We start from the raw sequence: 15,919 nt of genomic DNA on the forward strand, positions 1-15,919 counted from the left end.
TAAATTCAGGTCCATGCTTACCCTGTTCTAGGAAACCTGTTATGCCTCTCTCACACTGCAAGAATTTCTAATGCAGTCAATACTGCAGGGACGGTAGGTGAATGAAATCTGCTTTCAATCAGTGGAAAAGAAGTCAAATCTAACAATTCAGATAAACTTTTACATGGAGACAACACTCACGATAAAAATATTCTGCTAAAAGCAAGTATTTGCTCTACATTCTTCAGGAGGCAGAAATTGTTTCTGAGAGATAAGAGCAGAGAAAAGGCACTATTAAGTTTCTGCTGGAATGTAATATGGGTTTTCCCCTCGAGACCTGCGTACCTTGGCTCTTCAGTACTCCCAGGCAACCTGATGGCCTTGTTCAGGCTGCAAAGTGCAGAAAACTGCTGCTAAAATTAAAACTTGACATGAAACTTTGATAAGCTTCCAGGAAAACTTACACACTCCCCATTTGCCATGTGACATTTTATATAAAACAGCAACATTCGACATCTTCCCCGTTAACAACACTTTATACGAAAACAGTTCCTTGATTGAACCTGGGGTTTACTGAGAAGACATAATTCTCAAGGAAAGATTTTTTAAGCCAGTAGTATTTGTTTCTTTACTCACACAAAGGCTTTATTTCTGACTTGGAAAATGATCATTTTTCCCAGTGCTGTGAAAATAACTGAATTAAAAATATTTTTCACATTTCAGTTCAGCTGATGGGAGAAAAGACAGAAGATATTTCACTTCATTGCTATCCATACTTCCCACCAAAAACACACTTTGAAAGCCTGCATTTTAGAAGCAATCCCTTCAAACATTTTTGTACATATCATCTTCACAGTTCTAGCTGTAGCTCTGTCTCATACTTACCAAATTTTTACAAGCATTTATTGCACAGTTCCCAATGGATTACACAGGTAAGGCTCCTCACCTGACTACCTGCACAGCAGTAAAGCTGCCCTGTGCTAACACTGTTCAGCAAACAGGGCTAAAAAAATGAAAAGGCTGGAGGACAAAGAGGGAAAATGACACCCAAACCCTGTCAAGAGCCAAACAAAAGCCTTTTAGCCTAACCACCTATTTTGTTTTGCTGATAATTATAAAGGAAGAGTTCAGCAGGGGGTAGATAACTAAATGTTGGAAATGCAGGTGTCGGCAGGGAGTTCTCCCGGCCTTTGTTTCCCAGGACAGGCTGCAGAGGGGTCAGCCTGGGGATGTTGAATTTATCACAACCACCATGTCCGAGTATCACATCAATGATCTTAACTGCATTTTAACCTCCAGCTGGTATGCAACTAATGGGTGTTGCAATAAAATGGTTTTGTAAACCTATCAATAGCCTTTTTAATCCCCACATGCTACAAGAGTAGCTTAAGCAGCACATAAATGAATTCATTTTATTGCTTTGCAATTATAAAACTAAAGCATGCATCCCCTAGAATTACACTAAAATAAGGAATAGTGAAGTCTCAAATAAATGTACTCATTAGAGAAGTGCAACACCCACTGCAATAATTCTGGAAGCTCTGTTTGGATTATTTCCTTTTGATCATCTACATAAGATGTCTAGTGAATGGGTCAAAACAGAAGAAGGAGAATGTGAAACAAAACACAAAACTGTAGGAAAAAAAAAAGAAATCCTGTGTGGACATTAGGGATGCAAAACCTTGCCTTTGATACACATGCAGCTAAAAGCAAGCCTGAGCTACCTGATAGTTTTCAGTCCTTTCAGACATCAAAATCCAAGAAATGCTCGGAAATGTGCTCACAGTATACAAATATCTTAGCAAGACCAATTTACTGTTCAAGACCATCTGCTGAGTCCAGAAAAAAACAAAGAGCATTCCAATACAGGATTTGCTTTCTTTATAGCCAGGGATTTGGTTAAAAGCTTGTGCTCAACCTCCCTTACATGAACCTCATGTGTCTGGTTGGAAAGGAATTAATATGGAACTTAATATTTACAGCTGGATGCTAAAGTAAGTTTGGAGTTTGTAAACCTTCTCCCTTACACTGTACTTTATTCATGAATTGATAAATTAGTATAAAAGAAAGTAAGTAACTTTCAAGATGCAATTAGTGCAATAACTATTTACCCAAAGTATTAACCATATTCAGTTCCTCCATGTTTTTTTTTCGGCAATCCACAATGCATTAACTGCTAGCTCGTGGAAGTATAAATGTGTATGGCATAAAATAACTGAAGAAAATAATTTTTAAAAATTTACTTATAAACTAAAGGAAAATGTTTCAGAAAGTAAAAAAAAGAATCCACCAATATAAAAAGTTATACTAAACCAGAAGAATAAAAAAATCCAGCTATCTGCTTTTACTGTATAAAGTAAGAATCACCATCATTGCAAGAGTTTGCATTTCGCTGCTAAGTCTGTTTGCAGGGCTGATACAAGGGACGTGCCACAGTGACTCTCTCTGGCGTTAACGCTCCCCAATGCCCCCTGGCAGCTGCAGGGACACCGAGGGTGGTCCAACGGACTCTGTTTCAGAGAATGCCTGTGTGATGCTTAAGCACAATTTTATACACTGTACTGGTCTACAGACAGTCCAGAAACAAAAGCAGTTTCATTGAAAATAAATGTATATACAAACTAGAAAGTCTTTACTCTTCTTCCACCCAGTTTATGATATCCACAACAGTACTAACACAGAAGTGCAATTATTTCACTAACCACAGACCATACATTTAAGTGTTAGTAAACGCTAGCTGCTCACCTGACAAGCAAAAACCATCCCACAACAGCTTATCAATGAATTTGTCTTTCACAGACCACATGACACTAGTACGTGTGGGCCACATCTAACAAAGAATATAATTACCCAAAGGACTAAAACCTTAGTTCAACCTCAAATGCAAACTAATATGCCAAACAATGGACACATGACCTAGTTATTCTTTCACTAGAGGTTTATTTTTGTCTGATTGCAAAAGTTATAGTTTACTGTTGAATTTGATTAGTAGCTTTTTGGGGTTTCCCAAGCACCTCACAGGATGCTGAACCACTACTCACTGGCACAGTGATGCCAAACCACAAGGATGACACATCGACTGTGTGTCACTTAAACAGTATATAAGTTTATCTACATTACTGCACTATCTCTATTAAGGGAGAACAGTTAAACAAGAAACCAAAATATAGAGAAGTGCTTGATAAACCAGAGCATATATTGATTTGCCTGCTACAAAGTTTTACCTAAGTATATAAAAGCCAGACCCTGAAGCACAACATACCTTTGCAGATTTGTTACCATTACTGAGGATATCACCAGCACTTATTTAGGTGTTTGCACTTCTGAATCTCAGCTTCTGGTCTCCTGCAGCAAAGCTTCTATTCACTCAAATTGTGTGAATTTTTTTTTTGTCTTTTAACTAAATGTCTTTTTCATGTAGCATTCCTTTTCCAGTTGCATTGTATCATCCATTATATTAATTATATATTTCACTATATATCCCTCTACTCTCAAAGTGAACTACTCTTCACAGCACTCTCTTCCTCCTAATGTCAAGACCTGCATGCTCTTAAACAGACATAAGTTTTTTCCTACAGTTTTTGTAATACTTTGCGGTGTGAATCAACTTACTTTTGGCAACATGGGTGTATCTCTCTTCTTTTTCTTTTCTGAATTAGGATCATCCAGCAAATCTGGCTCAAAAGTGTACAGCTCTGTAAGTTCATTCATTGTAAAATGACGCTCAACCTGCTGTTGGTCAACAACCCGGAAAGACAGGGACTGCTTGGTTACCTGCCGATCATAGATCTTATCTTCCATTGTTCCCTGGAAAACATAGACGCTCACGTTCATATAAACACCACGCTTTGTCACAGAAGGAAAAAAAAATCAAGAAAGATAGAGAAACAAAAGTAACAGCATCATCTACTACTGACTAGAGTAAGAAACAATTTTTCTCAGTAGTGTTCTGAAGAGATCAGCTTGTACTTCAACTCCCCCAAGTGTGATTACAGCAAAAAACAGTAATTTCCACAGCATGTGCCTCATTTTGGTACCTTGATAAGCCTATAAAAAGGAAAACAGATACCACACAGTGCTGGCGTGGCAGGGTGGGTGGGTAGGTGGGGGGAGAGTGGCAGTCAAAGCTAATTCATCACAGCTGTGTAAGAACAAACTAAATCTTTGGGGGGGAAAAAAAGTTTTTTTTTTTTAAATCTTTTTTTTTTTTTTTTTTTTTAAAGACTGTGGCTATGTGAAGTATGAGAACAGCACAGCCTGTTCTGAACACTGCAATTTAAAAAGGATACTGGCAGTTCAAAAGTGCACATGAAGACCTACAAAAATAGACTGATGACTGAAAAAAATCTCTCTAGTGTGTTTCAAAAAGCAATCTATTTAAGTTGGCAATGAAAAAGTGACTTCATCAAGAGTGGGGCACTATTACTGGTAAAAGTTTTCAGCGACCATCAGAATTATTACCCTGTAAAGTTCACAGGTAGAGATACAAGCTATCAAATCACAGATTGCCTTTTGAATCAGCGAGGACCACTACTGACTTCAAGTCCAAACCATTCCTTCTTACAGATTTTCTTGTAGCATCAGAATACCACTAGAATAGTGGGAGAAACATACCTGAGCCAAAAACCTGTATACAAACACAGGCTTGTTTTGCCCAAAGCGGTAAACCCTGAAAATACTCTGGATGTCGTATGATGGGTTCCAAGAGGCATCAAAGATGATTACTCTATTAGCAGCCACGAGATTAATTCCAAGGGAACCTGCTTTAGTGGAGATAATAAACAAGCGGCCCCTGAAATTAAGAAAAATTATAACATTTTAATATTTTAGCAAATGAACTACCATTCCTGTGTTGCTATGCTTCTGTGGAATTGTTCATACATTGAAATAACTCAAAACTTGAACAAAATACCATATTGAATATAGAACATAGATTTTACACAGACAAACTTAGAGCTAAACAAATATACATGCTTGGATATACAAATCAGATTTTTGCAAGTTAATTATTACCAAGAAATGTTGGCTAAGGAAATACTTTATTTTCTTTTTTTTTTTTTTTTTTTTTTTTCAAAAATGTAAAAGTAATTATATCACATTAAACCATAATTTTAAGCAGGCATAACCTGTACTACTGAAACTGTTCTCTGGTTATCAGACTCAAAGGATAACTCCAATATGATACCGTCTCTATGATGTGTCTTTTTTTTCTGACCACCAGTAGCATTCAGGTTTAACGTAAAATGAGCTCTTTACATACAACCTACCAAAATAAACCATATAGTATTAGAGCTGAATTTACGTTGAACAGGTTAGCTTTGATCCATTTAAGTGTTTTTCTTTTTTCTTTGTACATTTAGAAAGACTGCAAATAACTATTTTCATTTTTCTTAAAAGAACGTAAGGGAAAAAAAATCATTTAAATCAATCAGCCCAGGAAGTCCCAACTTGTGGTTCTTTTTCCCATGAATACTGAGCTTCTCTGTCCTTTATATAGACATATTGTATTTTCTAAGAAACAAAGAACTGTCTTTTCTAGAAGTAGGATCATCTTTCCCAAGAATGCCTGTATAACTTACCAGTGGTGATCAAAAAGGAAAGTAAATGTATTACCTTAAAAAACTTGTAGCATTTTAAACAGAACTGTGTCATATTTGCATCACAGGCCATTACTAAGACAAACTTAAGTTTATTAGAGAAAAAAACACACAAAAAAAACGGAATTGTCTCGCAGGGGACATTCATAGGAATCATTTCCTAGAGTTCAGTGGCTCAGAGAATGTCAGGATTTAGAAATATGTTAATGCGTCTGCGGTGCAATTTTCAAATTTGCAAACCAAATTTTGGCAAGTATGATTCTTCAAATAAAAGTGAAGATTGCTAAAAACAGTAAGAGAAATTCAAGTGTCCTCTCTCTGGTTTGTATGTTTGAAAACAAATGCATTTTGTTAAAACTGATTTCTCAAAACTGCAGACATTTGTCTCTGGGAGAATCCTTAAACACAGAAGCAAAATGGGGTGCTGCAGTTCATGATGTGGGAAGAATCCCACACTGTTTGCTCCACATCTTCTCTTTCCTTTCTGTTTGTGGCATAGCTCTGGCAGAGGCCGCAGAAAGGCTTTGGCTTTTTAAACAATCAACTGAAAAATAACACCTCTGCAGAACAAGAGTACTTTGGAACAGTCTGAAAACTTTCAAATACTGTGAGTATTAATTCTTCTGCAAAAATCTTTCTATTAGAATCAGCAAAATGGGAAAGAGTAATTTAAAGGCTAATACAGTCTGTGTATTATGAAAGTTGCTGAAAATCTTGTTCCTATGGAAATGTCTTTTCCAACTAATGCACAATTATCTATTATATGGGTGCTAAAGAAATAGCATTTAAAAAAAAAGTATGAACTATAGCCATTATATTTTTATAAAATGTACCTGCCAAACTAAAGTCACAATTTATCATTCTTCATCTTTATGTCTGAGCTGATGTGAGAAGACAAGTGAGCTACACCTGCAACCCACATGAAGGTAGCCTCTCAACTTCAAGCATATTTCTCTTCAGTAACAGCAAAACCACATTATTATACCCACAATTACATACACCAGTTTTCTTCCTAAATATTTTGTCAACTTCTTTAGCTCAGTTTAAGAACCATTCTTACACCAGGCTAAATAACTTACTATTGAAGAACACATTTTGCATTCCCTCAGTCAGCTTTTGTACCTTGGTATTCTCCACAATTAATGCAAATAACTGCATTTTAAAACATTTAAGCCAACACATACACAAGTTAAAATATCAACTCGTTTACCATTTAGATTAGTAGCATATAGATATAATGCATTTTGGTTTAACGCTAACAGAAGCAGCAAGCCAAATAAAATCAGCAAAATACTCAATTTCTACAAAGAGGACTATATACAGATGAAGAGATTAGTAAAAAATGACCTCTGCCTTTCCAAGCCCTTAAAAGGAGGAATCAAAAAAAAGCCTAAAGGCTGCTCCAAAGGCTGAGGTAAACTGTGTGTGACAGGCAACGAGAGGCTATATTCCACAGAAAGCTGTTATTTATACAATTATAAAAATGACAATTAGTCCAAACGAGAATAGAAAAGCCCATGAAACAAAACACATCAAACAAGAGGAGGAAATTAATGCAGTTAAAAAGGAATTTGAAAACTGACTTGTGTTTTAAATATGTCGAAAGCTGTAAAGGCTACTTAGGAAATCAGAGGAACCACCTGATGACAGAGGTGTGAAAGGAGCATTTTGGGATGGTAAGGCCACAGCAAAGAAGCTTAGTAATTTCTCTGCATTGGTCTTTACTGATGAAAATGGTGGGGAGATTCCCATACCTCATGCATTCTTTGAAGCAGGTAGGTCATAGGAAGTAGATCAATTTGAAGTTAATACTTCAGAAGTATTAGAACAAACAGATCAGTTAGATGTTAACAAGTCACTTCAAGTCAGGAGAACCCAAGAGGCCAAGGAACTCAAGCCAGAGACTGCCGAGCTGCTAGAGAAACTGTGCAACCCCTCTGATTGAAAACATGGAAACAGCAGACTGGCTCAAAGAAACAGCTGGAAGATTTCAAACGCAAAGACAGATAAAAACCTATATATTTTCTTAGTTCTTTCTTTAATATGGTTGAACCATTTCAGGTGAAATTAGGAGGAAGTGAACTGTGAGTACAGAAAAGGCCTGCAGGTGATTTCAGCAAATAAAGAAGGTGAAAACAGAATTCCCCCCCAAATTAATATACAATTTGGCCACAGATATTGAAGTAAACAAATATGCACATGAAGGACTGGGGAAGAACAGTTGCACATTTAAAACAATATTAAGCAAGTTCTGCACCTGGCACCCTCGTGATTTTTTTTTTTATCTGCATATCACTAAGTTGCAAAATAGCAAGTAACAAAGAAATTTAGAACAAAAGAAAGGGGTAAAACATCTAGTGTATACATCAGTACAGATCTCACCTCACATTCGTTTCATCATTGAATTCTTCTGCCCATTTCTTTCTTGACTGAGCTGTAGTAGAACCATCTAAGCGATAGTAATCAATGTTTCTGAACCATTTCCCTTCACCTACAAATGTAAGAGGCAGAAAATAACAGCAATTGCATTTGCGAGGACAGTGATCGCTCACAAGCCCTTACTACGGTAACACCTACCACCCATAAATTCATTCTGTCAAAAATAGTTCAAAAGCAGAATAATACAAATACTGTCAATAGCATTTAAAAAATAACTGCATTTAATCTTCAGGAATTATAACACTAAGGCTACGTTTTAAAACTGATCATTGTAGATTTGTGTTTTCGATTAGTCTGAGCTACAATATCTCCCATATATAGCATCCATAAGCAAATGCTTAAAAAGGTATTTCAAAAATCCATTCAGAGAAGTTCTTCAATCCACATACAATGTGGACTTAAAACTTCCACATAAAAATGAACTGAAATCCTCAAGAGCAATGGGAGAACTGCACAGAGGAAAATAAATTTCCCATACACAGGTAGAGAGCACACAATACTTCTAAGAAAAATAATTTATTTAAACCCTATCCCTTTTGGGCTAAACAGAGCGGTAAGAGAGTCATTAGCTTTGTAAGAGGTCTCCTTGGCACTCACCTTTATAAATACAAGTTTTTTCTTTGTCAGTTTTATCCCTGTTGGCCAGCTCCAGAAAATCTTCTATCAAATCCAGCGATATTAGAGACTGGCTAAATACTAGGCTGAAATCAGAAACAAGGAAATGCAGAAAATTCACCTCGGGAGTTATTTTAATCACTGCATTGATTTCTTTTGCTTCCCTCCTCAACCCTATATTGCCTTGAATCAAATACCTTTTCTACACAGAGCTAATGGCTTCAAAAGATTATGAACACGTATGGGAAAACACTCTCATACTTATTTCAGAAAGCTGAGCTACAGCATTATAAAGGCTGAATGAAGAAAACAGACTTCTATATTTATGTAGTCTTTAAAAGTACCTGCTTCTAGAATTGACTTACACTTTGTCTCCAAGCTCTTCTGCCATCCGAAGAATTTCAAAGAGAAGCACCATTTTCCCAGAATGCTCCAACACTTCAGCATCTGCGTCTGTGACAAAATCCTTGTACCAATCTGGAGCTGGGCTACCGGGATTGGAAGAGGATGCAGCTTTACCTGCACAAAAAATAATTAAAATTGAAATCATGAGACTGTATAAATACTTTAAAAAACTTCAAGACTATTTCCTCATTATTAGCTGGTATGAACTGAGTAAAATACACAGTCACAAAGAGTCTACTAGATTAGCAGTTTAGTTCCATGAGTTAGCAACAGCAGTGATAAATCTCATTTTTATGTTTCAGAATGAAGTCGAGTTACCTAGTTCACTCTGCAAGAAACATTCCAGGAAGAAAGCTTCCCCCTTTTGTATTTAAGCTTCACCTTTTTGTAATTCACAGTAGCAGAAAAAAATATCACTATCATATTTTGCCTTTTTGCAAAGTTCCTTAATAAAATCTTGCTGTCTGCAGACCTGCTGAAACACGGCTATACTAATAAAACCTACAAAACACATATGTGGGAACAACCCATTTTTAACAACTCAGTGGATGATGGAAACTAGCTTTGATAATTTGACTGAACTCCTAAAATTCTAAGAGTATGAGAAAGAACTGTAGAAATTCAGTTTCTCACTGTATAACTACACCAAAATAACAATGCACCTAGTAAAACAGGTCCATCTGGGTCTAAACCAGCCACTCCAAAGCAAAGCATGCGCACCATCAACAATACCCACATAATCTCTATTCTGAAACACTGCTGAATTCAACCAGGAGAAAGCTTATATTCAGCTTTATAATCTCAACCAGAAAGGCAGACAGGAACCAGAAATTATCTTTATTTATATTATTTAATTTCTTTTTCTGATATTGTATGGCCTTTGGTTTAACCTCTTTTGCATTAGAGTGACATGGATTGATTAATCAGAAATATAACCTGAACATTTTGCACTTAAAAGCTTTGATCAGACTGAAGTATTTACTTACATCATAGGAGAGAAGTGTTCCATCTCATGAGCAATTCAAAGCATTTTAAGACTACACACAGGGACTCAACCACAAAAGAGCAGTACATTTTGGATGTAAGGAAGAACTGATCTTGACAGAACTCACATTTGAGCCTTCCTTCTTACATTCTTCTAAAGAATACATTCTTCAATTCCAGACTGAATAATGATCATGTTAACCACGGAAGTGACCCAGATGTGTAGCGAGGAAATGCTACATACACGACCTATTCCCATTTTCACCTCTAAACTTTGCAAAAGGGCCCTCATCATTTGAGATGAGATTGCCCGGCTGCCTCCAGACCCCGTCTGGCACAGCAGCAAATGTTTGTTTACAAATTCTATACTCATTAAATCAAAGCTGCAAGAGACAGATCTGAATATTTAAATGATCTGTATTCAAAAATTCAGTCTTCCCATAATGCAAGTAATTAACACATTTAAATCTGCATGTGCAGATCTGAAAATCTGTATGCGCACATATTTCTCACACACATATGTACTCCCTATTGAACACTCAGAATACATGGAGACGAAAAGCAGCACAGTTCTGTACTAACCTTGTATCACTTTTAAGTTCAAAGTTAACTGGTCAGTGTTCCTGCCACAAAACCACTCAGTTTTAAACAAATGCCCTTTATTTTTCCAATAAGCATTTATCACTACAGATAGCAGAAGCTGTAAGCATAGAACTGGTTTGCTGAATTAGGGAATTTGCTACTTTTTGCAATAAAGCAAAATTTGTGACAGCCCCCTTAGGTTACCCTTTGCAAAACAACCCTGCACCTTATGCAGTTCACTGGTACTCTGCACTCACCTTCATCTGACTTGGCAACAGATGGAGGGTTGTTCACAATTTCCTCTGCGTTTCCTTCCCCACCTCCACGAGATCTTGAATTCCAGACTTTAATGACTTCAACATCATTATCACTGCCACTTCCACTTGAGCTACATTCTTTCTTCACTTTCTTCCCCTTGGATTTTTTTTTCCTAGAAAGATAAAATTATATACTCCTTTATAATTCAAAAGCATTCTACTGTAAAGTCGGTATTACAAACAAAATAAACACTTTTTAAAAACAAAAACAAATCACTTAAGTTCTACTACGGAAATAAATCCAACAACAAACAACAAATAAAAGCTCAATTACTTTGCATAATCATCAGAGCTTAAACTCATTGAAGTTTCATCGGTATCTGAAGCTATGAACTCATCCAGACTGTCTTCATCAAAATAGCCCTCAAAAGAGAAAAAACAGAAATTTTATTAAATACTCTCATGCAGAAGCTTTTATTAAACCTTTAGCCACCTGCTTATTCTTCATTTAAACAATGGTAAGTTCCACAAAGGACTGGCCTTACAAAATGTTTTAAGAATGACAGCATACCCAGAAATAACAATATGACAAAAACAGCAGCAAAATCACTCTACCCCACAGCAACAAAGATTTCCATTAATTTGATGAAACTTTACCTAGCATTTGGCATAGCTTATTTGGAAAGTTCTCAGTACAGAGTATTTTGATATATCTAATTTACCTTATTTTCTTTGCTAATATAATCCAGCTGCAAACACCAAGGGTGAGTCCAGATTCTGCTCAACATCTGGAAATCCTGGAATAGCTTAGCTCCAGCTTTGCCTCTTCCACCTTCATTGCCACCACCTACACCTGACAATAAAGTTCAGATTTTAGAGTGAAACCCTGAAGTGACTTTGCCACATACTGATCCCCTTTGAACAATCCATTAGCTCAGTACTGAGCGTTCTTTCCAGATGCACATCATATTGTAACGTCTCTTGTAAAAGAGGTCAAATTACTCAGGCCCAGGCATTTCTTYCCTAGTTAAAGTTGTCAAAATTAGATTTCCTTCTTTTCTTGATAATGAGAAACATGATTACATTTTTACATAGAAGTGCATTTCTCCCCAATATAGGAATGAATCCAAATCCTGTTAAAAGGATAGTCACGTCTACTTAGGTTTTGTAGAAGCAGGCCTGAAAAAGCAGCCCAGCCTAAAGAAAGCAAAGTAAAATTTGCATTTAGCCTTCAGTGAATTTATCTTWTTGTTTTCAGCTAGCTTTGTTTGTCTGTATTAATCTGCTACAGTAAAGTATCTAAGCCTAATTTCATCATTCAAACTCAWATGTGCAGAAAAGTGTTTACAGCTATATTTATTTTTTTGCACCCTCAATGACTCATTAAGCAACATGCTAACTTGAAGGTCTTGAATCTCATCATATTTCATGGTTATTAGGAATAAATATTTCATATTTATTATAGYTACATAATTTAAGGTATACCTAACTACCAAGAAAACAAAATTATCAAGTATCCATAATAAGAGAGACACAAAGCTTATCTAGAACATTTGTCAGATAGGCAAGGCAATCCCAGTAAAACACAGAATATAAGCATTTTAACAAAGCAAATTTTTGGTGGATTTATAGCAAGTATCTTCCCCTTTTTGTTCCCCTGTCTCTGGTAAACCTGACTGCAAGAAAAGCAGAGTATTATGAGTTTATCTTCTCAGTCCTGAGTAACATCAGAGAATTACTGCCCTGAACTCTGAGCTAGTATGCCCTAGCAGAGTTTAAACTATATTTGTAAGAACCACCGAAACAAAACACATATTTCTTCTGGTTATATGAAGGACAACTGTCTTAGCAAAACTGCATCTCAAGTATGTAAAATTTAGTTCTATGCCTCTCTAGTAGTCTATGGGAAAGGAAAACATTATTAAAAATAGAGATGAGAAAGAAAACTTCCCCTGCTACTTTTGTCTTCAATAGGAAGACTCAGTTTGTATTTAATAGAAATCCCAGAGTTGGAGAAGCCAGCTTGCTTCCTCTCAAAGAGGTGGTTCTTCCCTCCTTCCCTCCCTCCCTTGTTTCCCTCTTCTTTGTCAGATTGTCTCTGGTGAGCATCCCTAGATGGTTTGACTGGCAGGAAACTAACCCCAAATTAACAGAGAGAAAGCCAAAAAATGCTTTCGACCAGTTCAGGGCACCAAATYAACCCACTAAGGAGTAAACGTGTGAAAAAGGATCAGCCCTTGACTTTAACAGACAATTGGATTTAGGACCACTTCCTCTTATCTGCTGCCTGCTTATTAAAAAATGTAGTACTTATAGTAAAAGCTTCTGCACAGAGGAAGAAAAAAAGTACTTGCAACCACACAGCGCTAGCTCTTGTGCTAATCAATGATTTGCAGGAACCTACTCTGCCATCTCAAAGAACAGGAAAGCAACAAAGCCTGTGTTGTACAGCCTGAAATTACAAAAACATCCCTGCAAGATTGCTATGAAGAACAACAGGAATTTAACTCAAATCACCCAGACGTGTGCCTGTAAAGTAAATAGCTGATGCCTTTTTATTTAAGCTATGAGCTTTTGGGAGCCATTTACAATGAAGAAATGAACAGAATACGAAAGAGCTGCTTCTCAGAATGTTCTATGAAGAACAGCCTAGGCAGACCTGACTGCAGCGTAGGACTCATTAGGAACAAGCACTACATAAATGTTCAGGTTTGTTTATATGCTGTTTTGAAGAACAGTTAACGTGAACTTTGTATAAAAAAATAAAATACAGCAACTAGAGATAGACATTAATAACAATAGCAAACTGGCCTAACAGACTCTGGAATACATTTTGTAGCCACTGCAAGAAGCGAATACAAGCTTTAAAGCTTTAGACACAAGCCTGCCTATCATCAAATGCCTTAAAGGTTCCTGACTATGGATTTCAACCCCTGACCATCAACTCTATTATAAACAGTACTTAAACAGAAAGGCTCCAGATCCCCAAAGCTGCTACTGTGAAATCTGGTTCCTTGAGGACTGACCATAAACACAACCTCAGCAAGAGCTCCTCAAGACTTCCCTCATCACAGACCTTAGAAGTGCTGCTAAGAGTTAGATATCTTTACATACTAAGTTACAAGCCTGAGTGGCTGTCTCTCTAATACAGCAAAGCACTTCACAACACATTTTTCTTCCCTTTGCATATTCTTTCCATTAAACAAGTTTATTCTTAATTTGGAAGAAGCAAGTACCCAAAGACAGACCAGTCCAGACTGAAACGAAAGCTGATGAAAAGCATGGTCATGGGGAAAAACAGACTTGTGAATTCTGAGAACAAGAGAGGAGGCAGTTTCCCCAAAAGCACCAATATTTGACAAATAACAGCCTCAACTAGCATGATGATAAAAGGAAATTGGATGGCTCTGCAGTGCACTTACACKGCTATATCTCTAGTTTTAGTACTAGTCTTCCAATCTTATCATCAATAATTTGTTTCTCTGCAGAGAATGACACTGAATGAATCATGTTTTATGTTTAGAAGAGGGAAAAAAAGAAAAGAGATGAACCTCAACCTGAATATTAGTTACATACCTGTCAAATGATCCAGATAGTATTGGTACAGCTTGCACTGAATAGGTGTCATTCTAACTTCTAGCACGTACTCATATTTTGGTGGGAGGAACTTTGTCAGTGCTGTGTAATCTTTCCTCTGTAATTTTACAGACAGAATGTTAGTCGTAAACACAAAAATTCTTTGCTGAACTAAAAAACTTTTGACATTCTAAGTGACAAATTACCTTGCATAARTTACAATAACGCAGATGTTTTCCAATCCCAAAGTGAAAAACAAAACAAAAACATGCTAAATAGAGGCAYTGTTCACAAAGAATCCTTCCTACCTCTATATTCATGGTTGACTAGTCCAAACTACATGAGCATACAGCACAGGAGCATCTAGTCAGGATTAGTGAACCCCATGTCCCAGTTCCACATCCTTGTAAAGGTGATTGCTGCTTTAATAGCTGCTCTAGTCACTACATTTTTTTTTAATGCTAAAACTATTTTTGTGAAAGCCTAAGCAAGTTAAGCAGTTTGTATCCAAAGTTTGTATCACAAATCAACTGCCTACCCACTGAAGGTAACTGTTTTCTATTTTASGGTATGCAGTTTCTCTATACTTAGTGCCTACTGCATCACATTTTCTATGTAAGGTACAATATCCCAACAAGCTAACTGAAGAGCAAGGAGTCACCTTTTTTTTTCCTTTGGCTTTATTCTATTTTAAATTTAAGGGCTTTAAGCCAATTTTTTTCTCCACCCTTCTAGACATGATTAATCATCCTTCTTTCCTCTTCCCAATTGTCCTGATTACCACAAATTAAAAAGACAGGAGTCYAGAACCAAGTGACTAACAATGGAATACCAATTTTCCAGACAGCTTTTAGGCAGGTATGTTTTTACATGTGTATTATTTAAATATATATTAAAATAAAATTAGGATATTTTAAAATAACTTTTGTCCTTCTCTACCATATAATTCTGTCTCCTAACAGAAAACAATCTATATTCCCTAATATAGGTATATGTCCWGATCAAGATACACTGACATTTGATAAAAATTATGTATTTTTGGTCAAAGTCAAAAGTGATAGCTGTATTCAAAAGACCACTTTAATAGCAAATTTACAGGGTAATTGTCCTTTAAATGTTTTATTAGAACAAAATTAAATAATATTTCTCTCCCGACCACCAGCTAATCTAGATAATTAAACAGCTCTTACCTGAACACATCCAGCTAACATCTCATATAGAATATGTGCACGCTTCTTCATGACTCTGACATCTACCAGGGTAGAGTCTGCACACTGACCATTCTGAATTGGGTTTATAAATCGATTCCGGAATTCTTTAATTGAGCCAAGCAAATTCTCCTTAATGAAGTTAACCATACAGTGATCTAGAATGGAAACATCAGGCATTTTTTGTTCAAAACGGAAAGTACAGTAGTAATGGCAGTGCTAGTTCTAACAGAAAATGAGTTTGTCTTATCTAAGAAATACTTTCAGCTGAACAAAA

At 36.4% G+C, this 15,919-nt stretch overlaps 1 protein-coding gene across 1 annotated transcript in view; it reads right to left on the bottom strand.

Moving 5' to 3' along the window:
• The window catches only part of ATRX (ATRX, chromatin remodeler), a 67,955-nt gene that overhangs the window by 9,495 nt on the left and 42,541 nt on the right, over window positions 1-15,919 (bottom strand). The window contains exons 21-30 of the mRNA XM_026039125.1: window positions 15,625-15,800; window positions 14,435-14,552; window positions 11,581-11,711; window positions 11,193-11,281; window positions 10,859-11,031; window positions 8,996-9,149; window positions 8,613-8,716; window positions 7,959-8,067; window positions 4,594-4,771; window positions 3,592-3,786 (exon numbers count right to left, since the gene is read on the bottom strand). Of these exons, the coding sequence (XP_025894910.1) occupies window positions 3,592-3,786; window positions 4,594-4,771; window positions 7,959-8,067; window positions 8,613-8,716; window positions 8,996-9,149; window positions 10,859-11,031; window positions 11,193-11,281; window positions 11,581-11,711; window positions 14,435-14,552; window positions 15,625-15,800 (1,427 nt within the window). The remainder of the gene's footprint in view (window positions 1-3,591; window positions 3,787-4,593; window positions 4,772-7,958; window positions 8,068-8,612; window positions 8,717-8,995; window positions 9,150-10,858; window positions 11,032-11,192; window positions 11,282-11,580; window positions 11,712-14,434; window positions 14,553-15,624; window positions 15,801-15,919) is intronic.

Source organism: Nothoprocta perdicaria, unplaced genomic scaffold (assembly GCF_003342845.1).
Source record: "Nothoprocta perdicaria isolate Ctin4 unplaced genomic scaffold, notPer1 scaffold_22, whole genome shotgun sequence".
NCBI lineage: Eukaryota > Metazoa > Chordata > Aves > Tinamiformes > Tinamidae > Nothoprocta > Nothoprocta perdicaria.